This window comes from Patiria miniata, unplaced genomic scaffold (assembly GCF_015706575.1).
Source record: "Patiria miniata isolate m_02_andy unplaced genomic scaffold, ASM1570657v1 HiC_scaffold_22, whole genome shotgun sequence".
In the NCBI taxonomy this organism is placed as follows: Eukaryota; Metazoa; Echinodermata; class Asteroidea; order Valvatida; family Asterinidae; genus Patiria; species Patiria miniata.
The window spans coordinates 18,023,192-18,047,440 of NW_024037061.1; the positions used below are offsets into that span (position 1 = coordinate 18,023,192).

At 38.4% G+C, this 24,249-nt stretch overlaps 1 protein-coding gene across 1 annotated transcript; it reads left to right on the forward strand.

The window, feature by feature from the left end:
• The first annotated feature begins 4,008 nt into the window (after positions 1-4,008).
• Positions 4,009-19,304, forward strand: LOC119730180. The gene is made up of 9 exons (XM_038202967.1): positions 4,009-4,059; positions 5,199-5,293; positions 12,338-12,544; positions 14,056-14,115; positions 14,780-14,977; positions 15,346-15,471; positions 16,566-16,653; positions 16,839-16,889; positions 17,220-19,304. Exons 2-9 carry the CDS (start codon positions 5,228-5,230, stop codon positions 17,366-17,368), a joined length of 945 nt encoding a protein of 314 aa, XP_038058895.1. The 5' UTR covers positions 4,009-4,059; positions 5,199-5,227; the 3' UTR covers positions 17,369-19,304.
• Positions 19,305-24,249: the final 4,945 nt, after the last annotated feature.

The following is a 24,249-nucleotide window of genomic DNA, read 5'->3' on the forward strand; positions in this document are numbered from 1 at the left end:
TCAGACTTTTAATATTTAATTACATTTATCCTTATGGAAATATCTAAAAACGTAGCATAACGTTCGTGTTGAACAAAAATGTTGCAAAATGTGCCAAAAGTGTGACCATATTTGCGGACTCCATTTGTATGTTGAAGGTGGGCACCTGGGGTCAACATAAATATGGAAACCGCAAACGTCACAATTGAGTGGGAAGCTGAATGTTGGAAGGGAGTTGAAACTGTTATTGAGCAACTCCAGACGGAGAAGGTCCAAATGCAATAGCAGATAAACTCACTAAAGAGGAAAAGAGTGCGATGACTTCCATTGACAGCTTTCTTTCGACAAATCCGGTTCCACACATCAGCTTTCCAACAACTCGAGCAATTCATGAGATGGAAGCCACCGAGCCGCAATACAGGATGGATTGAAAAGAAATTAACCGAATTCTTAAAATTATGTGGCTCCATTTTGATAAAAGAAATAGGGATAAAGTACATCTTATTGACTTTTATCTGTGAAAAAAAAATCACGTAATTTTCATACTCTATTACCACGTTATATCCACATGTATTTCAATATAAAAGATCACAAAACTCGGCTGTCCATGGACGTTCAGATCCAAGTTTTCGTGGGCAAGTGGTGGGACGATTGGACACCATCTTCTTATGGGGGCTCTGTTCAGACCGGCCGATCATGGGCAATATCGGACAATTTCATTTTCATGGCGGCAAATTTACCGACTTTTGCGCAACATTCCAAAAAACGGGCGCTCGTTAAGAAAGAGCGCTCGTAAAAAACGGCACTCTTTACAAAATATATGGGAGGGGGGGGGGGGGGTAAATATCCCCCATCCCCTCACCGGCAAAGAAAGTACAATTGGGGGTGCGCGGCCACTGCGTGTACATATAACGTGTTCGCGCGTCTTCTCACACAAGGAACGGTGCACGTCAACCACTGATCTCTATGTAACGACTGGATAGCGAATAGAGAGCCGCACAATGAATGAATTTGCCATATTGGTGAGACCGGTGAGACCGGCTGGTGATCTACAAAGGACAAGTTGCCGAATTTATAGACAGCATGATTTCTTTTGTAACATCGCGGTTCACTTGACTTATATTTTGACCACCACCACTGACCAAGGTTTACAATTTTTCTAACGACGTGATTTACTTTTTCAATGCCGCAGTTCACTTTTTCGGCGTTTTGGAAATAATAATCACTACGGAAATGTGTCCCTTTTAGAACATCATGATATGTGTACGTGACTAAAGTGCGCGTCAACTGTTGATACAACGCGCGCGTATATACGCGCTGAACGTTCGTATTATACGCAGCCATCTTCGTGAAACCGGGGGCGAATTGGTCAATATGTTAAGTCTACTGTGTGAATGCTGTATGGATATCCTCTATCCCAACCTCGTGCCCCGTGGGTACGATCTTGCAGCGCCATGGTGTTTCCCATCATGCCTTGTGCGATCGTTAGTGTAAGGAACTCTCCCTTTTTTTTTGGCTTGCCCTCCCCCCCCCCTCAAGACGCCCATGATAGTTGTCATTTGATTATTTTGATTGTTTATTTCGCGTGCGATTGTAATGAATCTGTTGCTTATCATTCATCTGGTTACAAATTCGTAAATGTTCACTTCCTTGTGTTGGATTTTTTTTATTATTGAATCGGCTTATTCATCTGTATATTTATATTTTTGTTTCGATATCGTTTTTACTTATTTTACAATATTGATGCTTAGCTTTAATTTATGACTAGCAACATGATTATTCATTTATGGCATTTTCTATTTTCTCTAACCCTCACATTTAATCCCATGTTCTCTATTTGTGTTTGTCCGATTGTTAGTCTGTTTCTGTAATTGTTGAGTTGACATTTCGGTTTTGTTTTGTCAAGGCATCTTCATATAAGCCCCCGGCTTCGAAAGATGCCTGTATAATTGCCTACATAGCTATATACATGTTTGATCTTGTTGAGTGATCGGGCACAACCCGACCACTTTCTCCGCGGGTTTTCTCCTTAACCGTTCGTGATATTGAAGTTAAAACGATATCGAAACAAAAATGTATATAAACAAATGAATCAGCTGATTAAATAAAAAAAATCCAACACCAGGAAGTGAACATTTAGGAATTGTTTACCAGATGAATGATAAGCAACAGATTCATTATAATAGCACGCGAAATAAATAATCACAATAATCAAATGGCAACTATCATGGGCGTCGCGAGGTGTGTGTTGGGGGGGGGGGTGAGGGCAAGCCAAAAAAAAAACAGGAGAAAAAAAAGGGGGGGGGAGAGGGGCGAAATCATAACAACAATCATTGTTGTTTATTTAAGGGGTTGAGGGGGGGGGGGGGGCGCCGGGGGGAAATACCCTGCCCACCCTCGAAAAAATGATCAATCGGGAAAATGCAGGAAAACATATGGATTTGGGGGGAAATGTGCTTTGCCCCACTCTAGAAAAATCCTGGCCACGCCCATGGCAATTATATGTAAGGCAAAACATGTGTAAATAATAAACCATGCAATGGAGAACAAATTTTCTTAACCCAGTAAAACAAATTAATTTAAAACAAATTGTTAGAAGTTATAACAGAAAGAAATAGGTATAAAGATACAACTCAAAATAACCACTCAAATAAGTTAGGAAGTGGTGGATTTAGATGGGATGGCTCCTCATACCAAGAGCCTTTGGCGCAAGAGATAATATTGCAGATTGACGTTTTGACAGATGGCGGACAGCAGTCATCTTCAAATAGCAGGTCATGGCAGTCCCTGAACGTCAAAAGAACCATTCCAATGGGTTGTAATGCCAGAATTAATTGAAAATAACATCTTATATGTAAATTTTGCCCCTCTGGTTCCAGAGATATAATAGATGCCGTTTTTCAAGATTCGCTATTATCACTTGTTATGTATTTCAATATGGCGTCGGCAGCCATTTTGAAAAAAGTGCTATATAAAGTTGGCCGTCACTTTTGGGAGGTGTATAGGAGCTATTTTGTTCTTTACATTGGTCCTATTTGTCAAATACATCAAGAAAAAAAAAAGGTATCCGCAACATGGTCACGGATTCCAGGAAAATGACTCTACTATCCCTGCTCAATCTGTAATATTGTATGTGGGGACGGGAAGATGTTTTTCCTGATTAATTTGTAAAGTATTTTTTTCCATTTACCTTTTAGATAATTGTTTCAATCATTTGAATGAATCTCCATACAATTCATCGTGTGAGTGTTGAGTTAAAAAAATGTGACCTCATTTCAGAATATTATTAATGCAATTATTCATTTCATTATTGGAGTAAATCAATGTTCTCTGATGACCAATGTGGCAAAACTGAAATGGCAATTTACTTACAATCAATCTGGGGAGGTTTAAAAAAAAACAGGAAAAGGACATATTCGCAAATGTAAAATAAAGAAGTGTGGAAAAGCTGTTTGAGGTGATTAAGGTAACTCGTCATCGTTCATTAAATGTATTTTTTTAAATTATTTGTTTTTGAAGAGCGCTTCAAGAAAAATTTCTCCTGTAAGAAAAAATCTTACTCAATAATCCAGTTTCCAGGGTAAACAAAATGAATGCACAATGCGCGTTTACCCGTCTGACAGTAAACGCGCCGCCTTTGTTCGGCCGCGCATTCGTGCGCAAACACTGCGGGATGTCCTATCCAGTCTGTGTATATGGAGATCAACGCTTGCATTATACAGTCCATGCATTTCGTGCGCATTAATATTGGTGGTGCGTCGGTAAAGTGCTGACTTTAGGTTACTGGTTTTACAGTATGAATCCAATGAGAGATCAAATACACTAGTGGTAACCAAGGCCTTTTTTCATCACTCGGCCGTACCATTGCTATAGCGTAGGGATCTAAAAGCGGACCCTGAGATAGATGATGGGAGGCTTTTATGGCAATACTAAAGCAAATGCTATATTAAGAATATGACGTAATGGCGCGCATTAATAATTATTGCCCGACAAACGCAGTCGGTATGCGCTTTGTACAGTACGCCGTGCCAGGCAGTGACGACGGTTGAAGAAGCAGGAACACACCAGCGTAACTATAAGGTAAAGCGATTGCATTTGTTTTTCATTCCGTAAGATTCAATGCAGTCATTCATTACAATTTGTACAATCACGTACAAATTTTACAATGATATGATATTTGATAAATATTACGTACACAGCGATCAAGCAGCAAATGAAATTACATTGAGGTATAAGGTTTAAGCGAAAGGCTTTGTGTCTATAAGGCACTTGTACAAGTGCAAATTCCATCTAGTGGATGTCCAGCACAGGGCGCCGAGGCGGAGCAAAGAAGCATTTCTGTATATGTTCTATATACTATGCAAACTAACTTATGGACACTGAGACAAATATAGGCTACCAGATACTGTGAAATGGACAATAAGGACAAACAAAACACAAGATAAGACAGACAACTACCTTGTGAGACGAGGCATTTTTCAATGAGATAGGGCAATGATTTTTAAGAGAATCATCCTAAATATTCCAGTATAAAAGATGCCTCGACGAACAATACTATCTAATACATTGACGTTCTGTTAAATTGGACGAACACATTTTCCCTAGCACTAATTCGTGTATTAAAGCTTATAGGCCTACATACAATTTATAAATTAATACAAGGAGGGAATATCTTATGCGTGATTGTATACATGAGTTATTCCCGTGAAGTGATATAAGTCATTACAATGTAATAGATTTTAATTTAGCAAACATCATGATCACGATAGCCACTATTCGAAATTGGACGAACCGCTCGTCTTGGTAAAGTAAGTAATGTGTCACATTAACGTTTCGTAAACGTATTAACTGCCCCAATTCAAGATTGAGTAATCTAAATATCGTAAAACGAATGAAATGAAATTGTACTCGGGAGGTACTATTTTAAACGAGTAACATGCCAGTGTTCTTGAATATTTTTATTGCTTCTTCGTCAATACGGTTTTCCGAGTAAGTTTTTCATAAATGGTAATACCCAATACTTAAGTCCTTTTAATCTGAATTAGCCTTTTTTTTTTATTAAAAATCAAAATTATATAATTTAATTTCAGGACATCAATACATAATTTGTTGATGAAATGTATAGCTGCCACAGATGTCATCTTTGAAATGCGAGCAAACATAGATGAACCAGACCGACTGACAATTAACTGAGTGATTGATTGATTGATTGATTACAGAGAATCCAGAGATACTTTCTGTCACGGTGATGGCCACTACTAACGCCCCTCCTTCCTGCGTGGCTGCGCCTCAGCCTGTCGGCCAGCAACAACTGGTAAGCCAGTCAATTCTCCCGGAATATAACAGTTCAGAATAATAAATTATGGTGCAAAGGAAAATCAAATAGAGCCCCAATATCGTGCACTGTGTGTATATCAGTATTATGTTAATTACTATAAGCCATCACTTATTTTATGATAATTATATGAATGACATTGATGGTGCTTTTATGTTATATATGCGGTATTCACTATGCTGTCGCCATATTGCCTGCTTTGTACCGTTCAGTACAGGCAACCTGTACACGCCGCTGGTCTTCGTACATGAGTACACGCGCACAATAATACAGTCCACTTATTGTGTTTGCAATGTCATGTACGTACACGGACCCTATGCATGTGCTAATTTTGGCATGAGAACAATTATATCTACCTCAAAGACATGGTGTGTGTCGTGTTGCGCGAGTGTATCAATGAAAACATTGACTTAGTTCACTGTTGTTTTTATTTGTTAGGGTTGCATTGTACCTACACGAAATATTGTTATACAAAATATCACGTGTTTTTTTATTCACAATAATCACTCCTCTTAACAAACCCCAAATTGGTCAGTTGACTTATGGTAAAAAAATATTAAAAAAATCATCTCCCATATGTACGGCGCTCCATGAGTGCCATCCACTTCTTTATTTACTCAGATAATTTATCACGTCATGTTGAAATATCACCGAGAGTAAGGCGACTTAATCACATAATTGTATCGCCCAGTCGACTTACCGAAGTCGACTTGACGACTTGGCCAGATGAATTATCTCGCCAAGTCGACTTACCGAAGTCGACTTGGTGACTTGTCCAGATGCATTATCTCTCCAAGTCGACTTCCATAAGTCGACATGACGACTTGTCCAGATGTATTATTTCGTCAAGTCGACTTTCCGAAGTCGAGATGACGACTTGCCCAGATGTATTATCTCGCCAAGTTGACTTCTCGAAGTCGAGATGACGACTTGTCCAGATGAAATATCTCACTAAGTCGACTTCCTGAAGTCGAGATGACAACTTGTCGAGATAAAAAACATCGACTTACGATGTGGAGATGATGACATGCAAAAATCTCGTTCTGCATGGATATCCCGTTTTTGAAGCACTGTCGTGGATTCTTTCTTGTTCGTCGGTGCATTTGAAGTTTTCCCCACCCGTTCTTATATGAACAATAAACTGGCAGAGGAACAAGAGATAAACTGTAGGGTATATTGATTTGATCTGGGTCGAAGTTGATTTGTGTTTTTTTTTACTTTCATCTTGTTTCAAATTACTCCCCCAAGCTTCGTAGGAAATCACACCTCTGCCTTGTTTTCCCCTATTTATCCCGTTGAAAAGTTATTCACTTCACGTTAAACATTAACAATCATAAATTCCCAAAAATGTCTTTATTGACAGGTTGCATAAAAGTTGTTGCTTTCTTAAATGACACTAACAAATTCAAGGTTTGCTTTTAATCATATTGGGATCACATTGAAGATAAAACGACTCTCATGGCTTAAATTGGAATATCGGAAATTTAGCAAACCTCTTGTCTGACATATTACGAGAAATGATTTGATAAAGATATCACTATAAAAACTCTTATTGTCAACACTAAATCAATGTTTTATAAAGGACTTTAGCTTATGATTAGCCTTAGCACACTAAAATCACACTGTGATCATCACATTATGATAAAGTTCTGTTCCTAGCAATATAGAAGTTGTTCACTTTTGAATGAGACATCGGCCTCAATATTACTGTGACGTTATCCTGATGTCATGGAGTATGAAATTACAAGCGATTTTAGATCACAAATCGACCTAAATCGTTAAGGCTGAGAAAATGCCTCGGGAAGAATGAAATTTTGTCAAACATGTAATTCAAATTCCCAAGAACCTAAACAATTTCCCTCTTAACAAGTTAATGATACTTTCCTCCTTGACGAAAGACACCAGGTGGAAGACGTTAAAAGAGAGTACTTTTTTGTTCATAGGTATTAACAGTCAGTGGGGTGAGGCTTAACCTAATTCCGGTGGGTGGGTGGGGGGGGGGGGGGCACACGGGTGCACATAATTTTTAATGGGGCACTGAAGGCAAATGACAAATTTTTGTTCATTTCAAGATTTTCAACGGGGAGCGCCGGGCGGGGGGGGGGGGGGGTATGGCACGGACATTCGTTGTGGTGGGGGGGGGGGCACAACCCAGTTACGCCACTGATAGTACCGGTATGTTTGACCTTTTTTTCAAGAAATGAAAGAGAATTATCACTGTAAATATAATCAGCATGTTTTTTAATATCCTTCCTTCTTTATCACCATGCAAACGCAGGTCATATTTTACAGCATAACCGGCTAATTCGACAATATTATACTTGTATCACATCTGCCTGTGAGTTGCGCAAAAGGAACGTTTCCCTTTGGAATGTTGTTGTCAATCTCTCTTTTTGGAAAAGCCGAACATATTGGCTAATAGTACATGATGCAAACCGCCATGCGAGTGATCGGTTTCAGAGTACAGGTTACTGATGAGGCTACCGTGTATACAACCATGCATGCGGTGCTCAGCCGATACCGATTCACAAGGCTTTCTACCGGCTTCTCCTTGCAGGGGAGTCAAAAAAGAAAATGACTGAATTTGAAAATATTTAAAAATATTCGGCTTGATCAATTTCATTATGAAAAAATGATAAAGTACATCTTATTGACTTTTAACTGTGAACATTTCACGTCATTTGCATACTTTATTCCCGCGTTATGTCTAAAACAAGATAAGTTTGCGGTAGCACCATGTGAATAAATCTCTTTTGTGTTCTGAAAAGAACCGAGGGACTCAACGTTTCGAACAGTATGTTCTGCCCGTCTTCAGGAGAATGTTATTCACATGGTGCTACCGCAAACTTTTCTTGTCTTAGTATCTTTCCATCATGCAAACCTTCAAATCTCACGTTATGTCTATTTGAATAAAAAGATCACAAAAGCTCGGCTGTCCACCTCTGATAATTCTACGAACTGGTTAATACACAATGAGTATTATGAAACATGGACGTTTTCCCACCTCGATGAATGAACGACAACTTGCAAAGGATTTTTATATCGCTAACAACATTTTAGAAGAAAAAGAGTTGACTTGTTCCTCATATGCAAACCATTTCAACTGACAGTAAAAACAATGGTCTTGATTTCAATTATTAATATCTCATTTAAATGAATGCTTGTGTGTATTATCACTACGCTCAATGGAACTCCAAGGACAGCTATAAAAAAAAATGGTTTCTTTAAATAAAACATGCATAATTTCTGTTGGCATAGATCTATGTCAGTGATTGCTTTTTTCAGATGAGTGGAAGAACATGCTCTTATTAGACATACTTCATTGTATCAAATTTGTGTATCAAATTTGACTGCATTTTGAATCACCTTGTAGACGATAATAATTGCCGTATATGCACAACAACAATCGGGGGCAGAACCAGGAATTTTTGTGGGGGGGGGGGGGGGGGGTTCATCAGCAAATCAATGCTGAAATGTAGACAGGGTTTTTTTGTCCTGACACTTGTCTCCTTAAAATCAATAGGGGGGGGGGGGGTGGCTCGTACCATACTTTCAAAGCGGTCGCTGTTCAAATCCGACGATTATTAACAATATGTTACGGGATGTACAAATACCCCCTAACCCAACAGGTTATGTCCGTATTTTGGGGAAAGGCGTATAATACCAGTATAATTTCTCGGGGTGTCGGAGTAGGGGCGCTGGGCAGTACTATTGTACAGGATTACCCCGTAACGTCACACGAATGGGCTATTGTGCATGCAAAGGCCTCAATCGAATAGCCATTCGGAACCAGTTGAATTTAATTTTTTTTCTGTGATTTGGGAAAAGCTTGGCTGGGCTGGACTTGTCTTATTTTTATTGCCACAAGAACATTTAATTTTACCTGCAAATAAGTCATCAACTATTATTTACATCATTATGATGTTAGCAAAATATAAAACAACAAACCAAAAAATTCGACGTAATTTATTGCTTTGTAGACTGTGTTTATCCAGCTTACAAACTCATGGGGCATCGTACCGGGGACATCTGTGGTTTAGTCGAGTAAACACACACAAAGACATGTAAAATTAGAACTAAAGGAAAGTTGAGTGTCAATACGTTTGTGGTACATTTTGAAACGTGTAAATTATTTTCGCAAACGGACTTGATATTTCTTAATTATTAAATAGCATTCCTAGAAACTAATACCCGACGACACTGAGACTGAAAATTTGATCAAAATGCGGCGCACAAAGGCAACTAATGGTTGCGTCTCTTTTGTTGATGTTCATAAAAAATGCAAAACGTCTGCTCGTCTATTTCCTTTCCACACATGAAGCGGCACAAGCGGATGATTAATGATGTCATTAGAGTTGAAAAGGTATTGTTGCTTTGATGCAAAGCGTTTGGGTATTATCATCTATGGAGAAGCTGTTAAGCATGACGAATATGCAACGCATGATTGAATAGTTTTGGGTATTTGAAAGGTTAGGCCCAAAAAAAAAATATTCGGTCTCTGGTCAGACCAAAGTTCCGGAATTGACGCGGCCACGCGGCTTTTTTTTTTTTTTTTTGCTTTTTTTTTCTTTGCTTTTTTTTTTTTCTTCAAGCTTGGATTGTACAGACAAGGTGGGTACTATTTTCCTTTTTTGGTGTCCTCATGTACATTGGTGTCCTCCACAATTTGCCTTGGTGCTTTCGATCATTTGCCTTGGTGCAATTTCCCATTCCTTGGTGCTCTTTGGTAAAAAAAAAAATAAGGAGGTGCGGAAATAGAGGGCGCTGTTGGAGCTACCGCGGAACATTTTGGAAAAAAAAAGATCGACGCGCATGATTAAAATCGACGCGCGCGCTGACCAGAGACAGACCGATTTTTTTTTTGGCCTCAGTGTTGGTATAATTATTTTATAATTTATTTCTCGTAATATATCAGACAAGAGTTTGGCTAATTTTCCGATATTCCAATTTAAGCCGTGAGAGTCATTTTATCTTAAATATGAACTCAATATGATTTAAAGCAAATCTTGAATTTGTAAGTGTCATTTTTAGGCAACCTGTCAATAATTAAAAGACATTTTTGTGAATTTATAATTGTTAATGTTTAACGTGAAGTGAATTACTTTTCAACGGGATAAATAGGGGGAAACAAGGCAGAGGTCTGATTTCCTACGAAGCTTGTGGGAGTAATTTAGAACAAGTTGAAAAAAAAAAACCACAAATCAACTTCGACCCAGATCAAATCAATACCCTATACAGTTTATCTCTTGTTCTTCTGCCAGTTTATTGTTCATATAAGAACGGGTGGGGAAAACCTCAAATGCACCGACGAACAAGAAAGAATCAACGACAGTGCTTCAACAACGGGATATCCATACAGAACGTGATTTTTGCATGTCATCATCTCCACATCGTAAGTCGACTTGGCGAGATAATTTATCTCGACAAGTTGTCATCTCGACATCAGGAAGTCGACTTAGCGAGATATTTCATCTGGACAAGTCGTCATCTCGACTTCGGAAAGTCGACTTGACGAAATAATACATCTGGACAAGTCGTCATGTCGACTTATGGAAGTCGACTTGGAGAGATAAAGAATCTGGACAAGTCACCAAGTCGACTTCGGTAAGTCGACTTGGCGAGATAATACATCTGGACAAGTCGTCAAGTCGACTTCGGTAAGTCGACTGGGCGATACAATTATGTGATTAAGTCGCCTTACTCTCGGTGATATTTCAACATGACGTGATAAATTATCTGAGTAAATAAAGAAGTGGATGGCACTCATGGAGCGCCGTACATATGCAATGTCGGGTATATTCTTTGACAATTTGAATAGCCACATTTTTCTCTGACCTTTTTGTGGGCGGGGCGTTCGTTTGGAAAATGTATCGAAATAAACCAAAAAGGGAAAGGGGGCACTTATCAAGACATTTTGCAGCAGGGGAAATATTTGAATTTATAATTTAATATCGGTCATACAATTTTAGACAAACTGTCTCTTAATTAAGGGGGCGGAGACACTTTTCATAATTTGGGAATTAGAGGAATGAATTTACAAGATACTGAACCATTTCTCCATACTCATGTCAATTTTTTCTTCTGAATTTTGACTTGGCGGTCTAAAGCAGTAAATTATACGGCAACATTTCAAATTTTATTTCGTTTCTATGAAGAGGAATTAGTGCATATATTTTTTAATGAAAATGGAGAATGATAGAATTTTGTTTCACTTAACTTAAATGTAAGAATTAAAAAAAATCTTAAGGGAAGGAAAAAGAAAAAAAAATTGATGTAACAATCAAATTTGAATGTGAATTTCAGTTGCCAAATAAACATAACTATTAACTTATATTTCGCTGATTTTAAACCTAAAACCCCCATAAATTTGGGTTTTTATATGAAATACTCTCTTCCTATACCACTTTTGGAAATTTTTGTTTTACGCCTAAGGCAATGACATGCCAACTAAAATTGCTAACAAATAATAATGAGCTCCTTATGTTTTGTTATATAATGTCTTTAAAAAACATCATCAAATTTTCGGTAAGATTGCTGGGTTTTTGGTCATATTCAAGATTATGATTATATTCATTTTTTTTATGAAGAAAATTGTGACACGCTCCCAAAGGGGAACAAAAACTTTATAATTTGACATGTAAATATTTTCTTCATTCCGTTCACTATTGCCTGTTTCAGGTAGATTTCCTGTCACTTTTATAAAAGTTGGCCCCAACCAAAATGAGGAAAAATTCTGGAACTTTTTTTCTCGTTATTTTGCACTTGGGTTGTCAAAGTGCGAAAAAGAAAATTGAAATTATCTGAACAGTTTGTTTTGCATGCGAAGCCCCCCCCCCATTTTAAATGTTATGGCCTCGCCCATGAAAGGGTAAGAAAACATTGAATCGATTGGTTTTGAACTTGTGGAGGCATCCATATGTGATCCTGAGAGTTTCAAAGAGTGTACCGAAAAATGCATATGAGCCCACACAAGACCAATGAGTCATACCCCGAAAACCATTGACACTCAACCTGATTCACCAGGTGACGGTGCAACCCGCTGCCGGCGTTACTTTCGGCACGGTCAACCCACAGCCTCGAAGTGGTAACTGGAAGGGTATTCTATGGACAGGAATAATTCAAGTGGTTTTGGGTTCCTTAACCGTCATTTTTGGGATTGCCACCGTGACTGCATTTGGCCGGTTCTACTATATCAGTGACATCGGATCTCCAATTTGGTGTGGTATATTAGTAAGTACAATATTCACCCTCATTCCATGCTATTCTTTGTTTATTGACAGTACTGATTCGTTTGTTTCTTTGTTTCTTGTGTAGGTTTGATGCCTATTATGATCGTACTTTTAAACAGAGGCTTATGTGGAGAGCGGGGAATGAATTTTGCGGAATAATTCTTATTAAAAAAGAAGAAAAGTTGTTTACATGCACGAGGTTTACGGTGGGGTAACGGTGTACGTGTGCAATGATACGTTTACGTTGTACAACAGACACTTCCGTTCAGGCGCGTACGCAGGGGGGAGGGGTGTTTTGGCTGTCAAACACCCCCCTTTGCCATGTAAAAAATATGGAGGGAAAAGCGGGCCCCGGACCCCACCCCGTAAGTGCTTCGCACTCCGCGCTCGCATTGGTCCTCCGGCCAAATTCCTTCTATGCTATAATTTCACCCTAGCGGTGCCCCCACCATTTTGTACCTTCAGCAGTGAACGGCTCTACAAGTGGCCTAAATCCCTTTCCAAAATAGAAAATTGTGAAAAATACGGATATGAACATGGTTCTCAACTTTGAGTACATAACAAACTTTGTAAACAACAACAAAAATAACAAATTTAAATGGAATTTTCGATGTTTAAAACGTTTTCTAAACGGTGGAAGTGGCCAGGAATCGCCTCAGATTGCACCACAGAGCATCTAAAATCTCAATTTTTCCGGGGCCCTTAAGCGGGCCTTGGACCCCTCGCCGTAATGGCTTCGCAGGTCATGGACCCTTCATTACAATAATTCTAGGCCCCCCGGCAAATGGCAGTCTGAATCCGCTCCTGTGACCAGAGCGCATATGTATCCCGTATCTGAAGTTTGGCCTTAGGGGTGGGGGCGGTTTACACAAAGATTCCCAACGGATGAGAATCATGAGATCCAGGGGACGAAGCTGAGTAATTTTAGCCAATTACAAGAACAGATTCTAGCACTTCCGCAGCCCGTGTCACTTTTTTTCTTGAATTTCTTCTTTTGTTTTTGTTTAAATGCTGTTGAGGGGGGGGGGGGACTGCCCACATTGACTCCTTTACTCATATGTTCATCATATACTCTAAAGACACAGAACATTTTTTTCCCGATTTACTATGCTTTAGCTCAAAAAGATAACTGATGGTCGTGGGTTCCCAGCCCTTCGAGTTTAACCCGTCCAAATATACCCTCTTTTATTTCTGGCGCCAACACAAACTCCTGACTTTTATTTTAGCGTTAAGTTTAGCCCACTGATACTATCTTTTATTTCTGGCGCCAACACAATTTACCATCTTCATTTCTTGCGTCATAAATGACGACATCCAATTTTGAAACACCCCCCCTTGAAAAAATCCTGCGTACACCACTGCTTCCGTTGTATCTACATCGGAGAGTTAAAGTGTCCAATATTTTGCCAAATGAACATTTTGGCTGGATTCGTATACATCTGTTGCACACGTGTGGACGCCTAATGAATCCTCTAGCCCTTCCTAAATCTCAGCAATGATTTTTTTGTACAGTTCTACGTCGTCGCTGGAATCTTGGGCATAGTGTCAGGATGGAAGAAGAATTCCGGAGTGGTAAGCTACTGTTATTAAAGGGTTTCTTACTCTGCAGTTTTACTAGTGTGTAGTTGTTGCTACCTTAGACTTGACTCAAGTCGGAATTGCCTTAAGTCGGTATCTTAAAAAAAGTAGCAAAAATCACTTCGTTTACGTCTTTCCAGATGCCCGACTGCAAGGTACACCTCAGCGCGCGTTCCAGTTCAGTGCCGTATAACATGAATGCGCACACACTGTATGTACATTGTACAACACGCGTAATACACGTACATGTGTGTACATGTATTACAGAGCATGTGCTTACATGTGGTGCAAAAGTTAGCAATATCACTTGAAAATAACATGTACATGTACGTTTTAACATGCTGGTCCGGATTTGACGCATGAGGGCGCGCGTTATGTACTGTAAGGACGTATGCGAAGGCGATATGCGCTGTGAGTGGATTTACAATATAGGCACAGACCGAGCGCAACCCAGACTTGTCCAAGTCTATTGCTACCTTGAAGTGGGAAATCTTCAGAATGGGTGGGGGAGTAACAAATGAATACAGTCCTGTGATATTTCGCAGATATATGGCCTAAATATTAACATAGGACCACTTTAATGGACTTGGACCAATTCCACCAATGGACAAAAAATCTTTTAGAAAGATTTTGAAGGAATTGTGATTTTTCTGCACAGGCTATCGGCTACATGGTCATGTCCATCTTGGCTAGTTTGGCGACGTGCTGCGTCATTGGTTTTGGTGCCGCCAGGATGGCACTCATCAATCAAGTCTGTCATCCAATTTATACGCGTTATCGTTATTACTACACTTATGGCTATCTTCGCCAGAGGGTCTCGTACTATGACTACCCTCCTTCATTCTGTTATTTGCAGGTGAGTCGAACTTTAATCCCCTGATAATGAAAAAAGTTTTCGTGTTTCTGCCTCCAGGGGTGTGTATCTTTTTTTAATGGTCTTATTTGTTACATTTGTTTATTTCTCAGCGAATTTGCCGTCGTTGCTTCAATTTCGAGGCGCTATATTAATGAGAATCACGTCTCCGCTTTTCTTGATTTGAAGTATTTCCAAACTGCGATTTGTGTTTCAATGTGTATGATGAAGTTAAACGATTTTGAAAGCTACCTAGACGTTTACAAGACGGAACGTTAGGCCTACGTACCGCAAAGATATTTAGGTTTAATAAGGATACCCTGAAGTGTGAAGGTAACTAATACATCATCTCTTGCAATGATTCTATGCAGGCGGCCATCAATGGTGTTTATGCTATACTGATACTTCTAGCCTTAGTGGAGTTTGTTGTCGCCATCGTTGGTGCCAGCATGACCTGTGGTCCCCTCTGCAGTGGTGGATCAACAACTCAGACTGTGGTACGTGACAACACCAAGTTATGTCCTCTGGAGATCTGCATTGCTTTCTTTTATCTAGATCAAGTAAAAATCAATTCAGTTGACAAGTCCAGTTTTATGGGTTGTAAATTATGACATAGAAGTGGCTTTGTCACAACAGCTCACTGTGACTTGTCTTAGGACATGGTGCCTTGGGATTAGGTCATCAAGGACTTTTGAGACCTTGTGATTGTACAAACCGTGCATTTCATGCTTTTAAGGTAAACTCCAGTTTTTAAATTTAGCAGACAATCTATAGTGCGCTCATTTCTAACGTATGTATCGCGGCATGCGTATATCACAAGTATGGCGGTTATTATCGCATATGGCCATATAGGCCTACCTTTCATCCTTTTATTGGATTTCTTTCGAAAGCACTTCTGACAAAAACAATCTACAAGGTGAGTGGAAAAAAAAGAAGGAAACCGAAATGGTGCTCTCATTTTTTTCTTCAAAAGACGTTCTGCATGTAGCGCTTTCCAGATCAACGATGTAAGAGCCCGATTAATAAACTTTCTTTCAGTGAAAGAATCATTCAAATCGCTCTCGTACTTTTCAAGTTATGGAATTTTGAATACAAACACCATTTCAACTTTGTCCACGGATCACATTAAGGTACATGATCTAGGCAAAAGCTGGCAAGCGCTACATGCAGTACTTTTTTTTTTAATAGGGGGCCACCATTTGGGTTTCCTTTTTTTTTTTTTTTTTAACTCTCCTTGTAGTTATTGTCCGTTTCATGCCCTGAACTACCACTGAAGCTAGTAGACGAAATTATGAAAGGATAAATAGGCCTATATGTTTCAGCGCGGAAACAAATACTCGGGAAAATAAAGCGAATGCCTTTTAGACCTATATTTGCTCAGAGATCACAATAATTAGAACACTTTAAATGTTAACATTATGGTAACACTTAGGTGTCAAGAGGAGAGGTCAATGTAAAAAGAAAAACACATTCAGATTTGGGATGAACAATTACACGTACGATAGCAAGGTGGTAGGTATTTAATTAGAGGATGATGTATTTGAGAGAAAACAAACATGCAAATAAAGTAGAATTGTTCTCATAATGACAGATCCAATACCAAGCTCAACCACACCTGGTGGTTGCCACACAACCCCAGGGACCGGCTTTCTACAACATTCCTGGTCAGCCACAAGTTGGTAAGAGACGTCTTAAAAAAAAATATTATTTTAAGCTATAGTAATGATCAGATGGAAAATCCCAGGCTTATGGTCTCTCCCATGCAGTCTCCTGATTCATATAATGTGTTCCCCCGTTGGTGTATGTGTATATAAAAAGTATAACACCCTTCTTTAGTCGCCCATTTTCCCTTGTTCTTGTTTAGCCTACCCAGCCCAGCAGGGGCAGTATCCGCAAGCTCAAGCGCCCCCAACCGGTGAGTAATGGTACCAAAAACTCATTAAATAGGTCATCGATGAACTTTGACCTGAAGGCGTGATATCTAGGGGTTGAAACAGAATTTAAGTCTTGACTTATTCATGTTAAGTTGCATGTGGATGTACATTAGTTCTTAGCATTTTGACTACCTTATGTGTCAATAAAGAGATATTGCAGACGTTTAAATTTCATACAGTGAATGAAGAAAAGTGTACTCAGATATTTCCTCAAAAGCTGTTGTTACATAACGGAGAATGTACACACTGTCTTATCCTTAAAACTGCATTGGGCCATTTTCCTTTGTTTTTTTGTTTGTTTGAATGTATAGCCTACCCAGCCCAGCAGGGGCAGTATCCGCAGGCTCAAGCGCCCCCACCGGTGAACAACAGTACCAAGAACTCGTTAAATAGGTCATCGATGATCTTTGACCTGATGGAATCACGATATCTGGAGTTGGAAGAAGAAATAAATTCTTGATTTTTCATGTTAAGCTGTATCTGGATGTACATTAGGTTTTAGCCGTTCATGCAATGCGTCAAGAAATAGATTTAGAGGCAATGAAATAATATTGTCCTGCTCCTTTCTAGAATAATTCAAATGAAAGTTGGAGAACTGATTGACGCTTATTTTTTTTTTTATAAATGAAGAAAGCATAACGTACTCAGATATTTACTGAAGAGCTGTTGTTTCATAAAGGATAATGTATTTTTTACACAGACTAATATTGAAATATTTTTCGAAATCACGGCATCGGATGCAGACATTGGCTTAATTTGTTGAGCTCCCGTGCACTGTAGGGATTTTGGCATCATCGGATTTTGTTGCCACATATTCGAAGACGTACAACAATGAAAGCCAAAGCCAGGTTTGACACTTAACAAATAAAGTAGTCACTCATATACATTTTACATGGGGCAGGATAAAATCCTGCGTATTGGGAATATTGAGTTGAAGTTTATTTTTTTTCTGGTTATGGAACTTACTATGCAATGTGGCATCGGAAGGGTTCAGTTTTATGTGAGACTTGGCGGAATTTGTAGTATTACGAAATAAGTCTGTACAACACATAATGAGCTATTTCTTCGATTGTGACCATTAGATCCATTTGGTTAATCTAGGTGATGGCTGACATTGATTTTAGGTTGTAATTCACGAACTTTGTATGAGTTTAGGCCTACAGCGTGCTCAGTGACTATCCACGTCAATGACTGTCAGATTTGTCTATTATACAGGATGAGTGAAAAAGAAAGTGACCTGGAGTGGTTGTTTGCCTCTTAAAAAGCAATAACAGTTGACACACCAACGAAGCGTACATTAAACAAGCATGCTTTTTCCACTCATTTCAACAAATAAAATACTGAAATTGATCCATGCCATTAGAAGTTTACTAAAAATGTTACAAACAGACTATATTTAATTTTTTTACTAAAAGATTGCATTTTAGCGCTGTCAATGGAATGCCCTAAGAAGCTATATTGTATTATGTGAGAACCACAGATTACCCACATACATTCAGATACAAGTGAGATTTTGATAATATTTTTCTGAAATAATGATGGTGATTTTTGTCCGTTTTCCTGGGTAAATGTTTGTTCTTTCTTAAAATCAGGAAAACGCATGTACAAACATGTTCATTGGTTTACAGCTGAATTTATGGATGTGTGTATTAAAATATATTAGCTTGTGAAAATAGCACGCAAAATACATGACATTTTCAATGTTACCAGTGAATAATATGTACTTAATCGCCCTATGTTTATTAAACTGAGCGAGCCACATATTTTTTTTAACATATCTTATTACATTTACGTTTTAGCAGTCGATCATGCGCCAGAAATAGGTTTAGATTTAATGCAATTTGTATGGCTCCATTTTTTCACTACTTTTCATAAAATTACACTTAGAATGTTGGAGAACTGATGCTTAATTCTTTATATAAGTATAACGTACTCAGATATTTACTCAAGAGCTTTTGTATGATGGATAATGTATATTTTAAATACACTGATATTGTGCCTTTCCCGAAATCATGGCATCGGCTGATGCGTTGGCTTCATGATTTGAGCTCCTAAATTCTAAACCCAGTTGGCTCGATCTGATATTCTTTGGCCGCACATTCAAAGAAAGGAATTATAGCCTGATACATTTTACAGGGGGCGTGATCAAATCGGTCATATGCGGAATATTGAGTTGATGTTTATTTGTTCACGTTTTGGATATGCCACTTATTGCAATGTGGCAACGGAAGTGTTCAATTTATTTTTGGTGAGATTTTTTTTGCATGGATAAACACTGAAGAAAATAAACGAGCAGTGCCCACTTGTACAAAGGAACCAAAAGAAGGAATGCAGTAATGATAGTTATACAGAACATTTGTACGGGGCAAAACCTTCATTTATGTTTTGCTTGGGTATGTTGCTAAAATATGAGTTGCATTGATTTCATTTTTGTGATGCCTTTTGTATCATAAACTACTTTAGTCTTACGAAACCGTTCAGGGAAAGGGTTTTAAAACTGTAAAATCAGAACATCACGTGCATTTTTGTAATTCCTTATATTTCCTTTTCTATCGTCCATTATGCATACCTTTATGAAGGTCTAACATATAAAGAATGTTTTGATTCTGATCGCCGCGGTCCTCAATTGAGGTCAATAAAGAAATTCAAATGTCTTGAATTTACATTTGATTTTTGTTCTTGCACCGTTTTAGTAGTTCTGAAGAGTTTTCGTCCTGCCTTGATGCTAGTATTTCCAAAGTGTATAAATGGGTGACAAATTCAGTACTGAGAGAAAGAGCAATTCAGATTCAAGAGTAAACACTTTATTCACACAATTCCAACATGGCGCAGCCCAATCTTTTCGACTCCAGCGGGCGCTGTGTAAATAGACTGTGAACACAACACTCGACTATACTATTGGATCCACGAAACCCTCACGTGTTCTGTGCAGTCTTTTTTTTATATTTAATTTATTTAATTTATTTATATTTTAATATTACATTATCCTTATGAAAATATTTACAAACGTAGCATTACGTTCACGTTAAAAATAAATGTTGCAAATGTGCCAAAAGTGTGACCGTATTTGCGGTCTCCATTTGTATGTTGACCCCAGGTGGGCACCTGGGGTCAGCATAAAAATGGAAACCGCAAACGTCACAATTGAGTGGGAGGCTGGATGTTGGAACGGAGTTGAAACTGTTATTGAGCAACTCCAGACGGAGAAGGTCCAAATGCAATAGCAGATAAACTCACTAAAGAGGAAAAGAGTGCGATGACTTCCATCGACAACTTTCTTTCGACAAATCCGGTTCCACACATCAGCTTTCCAACAACTCAAGCAATTCATGAGATGGAAGCCACCAAGCCACAATACAGGGTGGATTGAAAAGAAATTAACCGAATTCTTAAAATTATGTGGCTCCATTTTGATAAAAGAAATAGGGTTAAAGTACATCTTATTGACTTTTATCTGTGAAAAAAATCACGTAATTTTCATACTCTATTACCACGTTATATCCACATGTATTTCAATATAAAAGATCACAAAACTCGGCTGTCCATGGACGTTCAGATCCCGGTTTTCGTGGGCAAATGGTGGGGCGATTGGACACCATCTTCTTATGGGGGCGCTGTTCAGACCGGCCGATCATGGGCAATATCGGACAATAGGTGCCGCTTTTCATGGCGGCACATTTGCCGACTTTTGCGCAACATTCCAAAAAACGGGCGCTCGTTAAGAAAGAGCGCTCGTAAAAAACGGCACGCTTTACGAAATATATAGGAGGGGGGGGGGGGGTAAATATCCCCCATCCCCTCAGCGGCAAAGGAAGTACAATTGGGGGTGCGCGGCCACTGCGTGTACATATAACGTGTACGCGCGTCCTCTCACACAAGGAACGGTGCACGTCAACCACTGATCTCTATATAACGACTGGATAGCGAACAGGGAGCCGCACAATGAATGAATTTGACGCCATATTGGTGAGACCGGTGAGACCGGCTGGTGATCTACAAAGGACAAGTTGCCGAATTTATAGACAGCATGATTTCTTTTGTAACATCGCGGTTCACTTGACTTATATTTTGACCACCACCACTGACCAAGGTTTACAATTTTTCTAACGACGTGATTTACTTTCTCAATGCCGCAGTTCACTTTTTCGGCGTTTTGGAAATAATAATCACTACGGAAATGTGTCCCTTTTAGAACATCATTATATGTGTACGTGACTAAAGTGCGCGTCAACTGTTGATACAACGTGTGCGTATATACGCGCTGAACGTTCGTATTATACGCAGCCATCTTCGTGAAACCAGGGGCGAATTGGTCAATATGTAAAGTCTACTGTGTGAATGCTGTATGGATATCCTCTATCCCAACCTCGTGCCCCGTGGGTACGATCTTGCAGCGCCATGGTGTTTTCCCATCATGCCTTGTGCGATCGTTAGTGTAAGGAACTCTCCCTTTTTTTTGGGCTTGCACCCCCCCCCCCTCGCGACCATGCCATGATAGTTGCCATTTGATTATTTTGATTGTTTATTTCGCGTGCGATTGTAATTAATCTGTTGCTTATCATTCATCTGGTTACAAATTCGTAAATGTTCACTTCCTTGTGTTGGATTTTTTTTTTATTGAATCGGCTTATTCATCCGTATATTTATATTTTTGTTTCGATATCGTTTTTACTTATTTTACAATATTGATGCTTAGCTTTAATTTATGACTAGCTACATGATTATTTATTTATGGCATTTTCTATTTTCTCTAACCCTCACATTTTTATCCCATGGTCTCTATTTGTGTTTGTCCGATTGTCTGTTTCTGTAATTGTTGAGTTGACATTTCGGTTTTGTTTTTGTCAAGGCATCTTCATATAAGCCCCCGGCTTCGAAAGATGCCTGTATAATTGCCTACATAGCTATATACATGTTTGATCTTGTTGAGTGTCGGGCACAACCCGACCACTTTCTCCGCGGTTTTCTCCTTAACCGTTCGTGATATTGAAGTTAAAACGATATCGAAACAAAAATGTATATAAACAGATGAATCAGCTGATTAAATAAAAAAAAATCCAACACCAGGAAGTGAACATTTAGGAATTGTTTACCAGATGAATGATAAGCAACAGATTCATTACAATAGCACGCGAAATAAATAATCACAATAATCAAATGGCAACTATCATGGGCGTCGCGAGGTGGGTGGAGGGGGGGGGGGGGGGGGGGGGGGAGGGCAAGCCAAAAAAACAGGAGAAAAAAAAGGGGGGGGAGAGGGGCGAAATCATATTGTTGTTTATTTAAAGGGTTGGGGTCGCCGGGGGAAAATACCCTGCCCACCCTCGAAAAAATGATCAATCGGGAAAATGCAGGAAATCATAAGGATTTGGGGGGAATGTGCTTTGCCCACTCAAGAAAAATCCTGGCGACGCCCATGGCAACATATGTAACGCAAACATGTGTAAATAATAAACCATGCAATGGAGAACAAATTTACTTAAGCCAGTAAAACAAATTAATTTAAAACAATTGTTAGAAGTTATAACAGAAAGAAATAGGTATAAAGATACAACTCCAAATAACCACTCAAATAAGTTAGGTAGTGGTGGATTTAAATGGTGGGTTCATCATACCAAGAGCCTTTGGCGCAAGAGATAATATTGCAGATTGACATTTTGACAGATGGCGGACAGCAGTCATCTTCAAATAGCAGGTCATGGTAGTCCCTGAACGTCAAAAGAACCATTCCAATGGGTTGTCATGCCAGAATTAATTGAAATTAAACATCTTATTGTCTATTGTACAAAAACCTTGTCGCACTTTGTCAAATTATGATTTCACATTTAGGCTTAGTTTATAGTTTATTTTTGCTTTAGAAGCATACTCACCCTCTTTAAAGTCTAATCAGAAAGTGCTGCCTTTTCAGATGTCTATATTTCGTGATATTTCAAGATTCGTTTGCACATGTTTTCGTATCAAAATTTTCAACATGAAATTTCACGAAAATTAGACATCTAAAAAAAGTGCGACATGTTTTTTTGTACATCACGTACATGTACATGGTGGCGAGTGGCCTATGTTACGGAGGTAGTCCTGTAAATTGCCACATTTATGGGGCTAGAAACTGAGAATCTCCTCTCGTTTAAGCAGTTGCTTTACATACTTGTCCATCTCTTCTTTCAGGTCATTATCCTCCTTCCAAGCGTCATTTCGAGAGTAAAAACCGTCAGCACTAGGCCCCACGTTCGTGTCTTCGGTTCCGCAATGACACCGATCTGTACTGTAAAGCTAGAGTTCTACTAGTCCTTACCCTGTACTAGACTGCGCGATATTGGATACAGCGCGCGGCCCATCACCCCCACATAAAATTGTTTAACTCTATGCATCCCCATCGGCAAAGCACTGTGGGATACTGTGGCAACCATAGGCCGTCACGAATATGAAGTTCACTTTGAAATCACTTTCATTTTTGTAAAATCTAACTTTCTTTTTATTTAAACATGAACTTGAAAATATTTTTATAAACATTTAAATTTGAAAATATTTTTATAAGAAATTTAAATTTGAAATTATTTTTAAAAGCAATTCAAATTTGAAAATATTTTTATAAGAAATTTAAATTTGTGAAATATTTTTATATAAGCAATTTAAATTTGAAATATTTTTATAAGAAATTTAAATTTGAAATTATTTTTAAAAGCGAATTAAATTTGAAAATATTTTTATAAAAAATTTAAATTTGAAATTTTTTAAAAGCAATTTAAATTTGAAAATATTTTTATAAGAAATTTAAATTTGAAATTATTTTTATAAGCAATTTAAATTTGAAATTATTTTTATAAGCATTTTAAATTTGAAATTATTTTTTATAAAAAATTTTATTTTGAAATTATTTTTATAAGAATTCTATTTTTTTTGAATTAACTAAAATAGTTTTTTAAAACATTTTGAAAAGAAAACTATGTAGAGCGGTAAATTTTGAAATATTTACTGAAAAAGGGGAACGGCAATGAACGGCCACCATAGTTGTCCTATCCAGTCTGTGTATATGGAGATCAATGCTTGTATTATACAGTCCGTGCGTTTCGTGCGCATTAATATTGGTGGTGCGTCGGTAAAGTGCTGACTTAAGGTTACTTGTTTTGCAGTATGAATCTAATGAGAGCTCAAATACACCAGTGGTAACCAAGGCCTTTTTTCATCACTCGGCCGTACCATTGCTATAGCGTAGGGATCTAAAAGCGGACCCTAAGATAGATGATGGGAGGCTTTTGTGGCAATACTAAAGCAAATGCTATATTAAGAATATGACGTAATGGCGCGCAATAATAATTATTGCCTGACAAACGCAGTCGGTAT

Bases quoted from the DNA above. Each gene is read 5' to 3' on its own strand.
- LOC119730180 (XM_038202967.1), top strand. From the start codon at position 5,228: ATGGCCACTACTAACGCCCCTCCTTCCTGCGTGGCTGCGCCTCAGCCT. The intron at 5,294-12,337 runs GTAAGCCAGTCA...CTGATTCACCAG, and splicing joins CTGTCGGCCAGCAACAACTG to GTGACGGTGCAACCCGCTGC. The intron at 12,545-14,055 runs GTAAGTACAATA...TTTTTTGTACAG, and splicing joins CAATTTGGTGTGGTATATTA to TTCTACGTCGTCGCTGGAAT.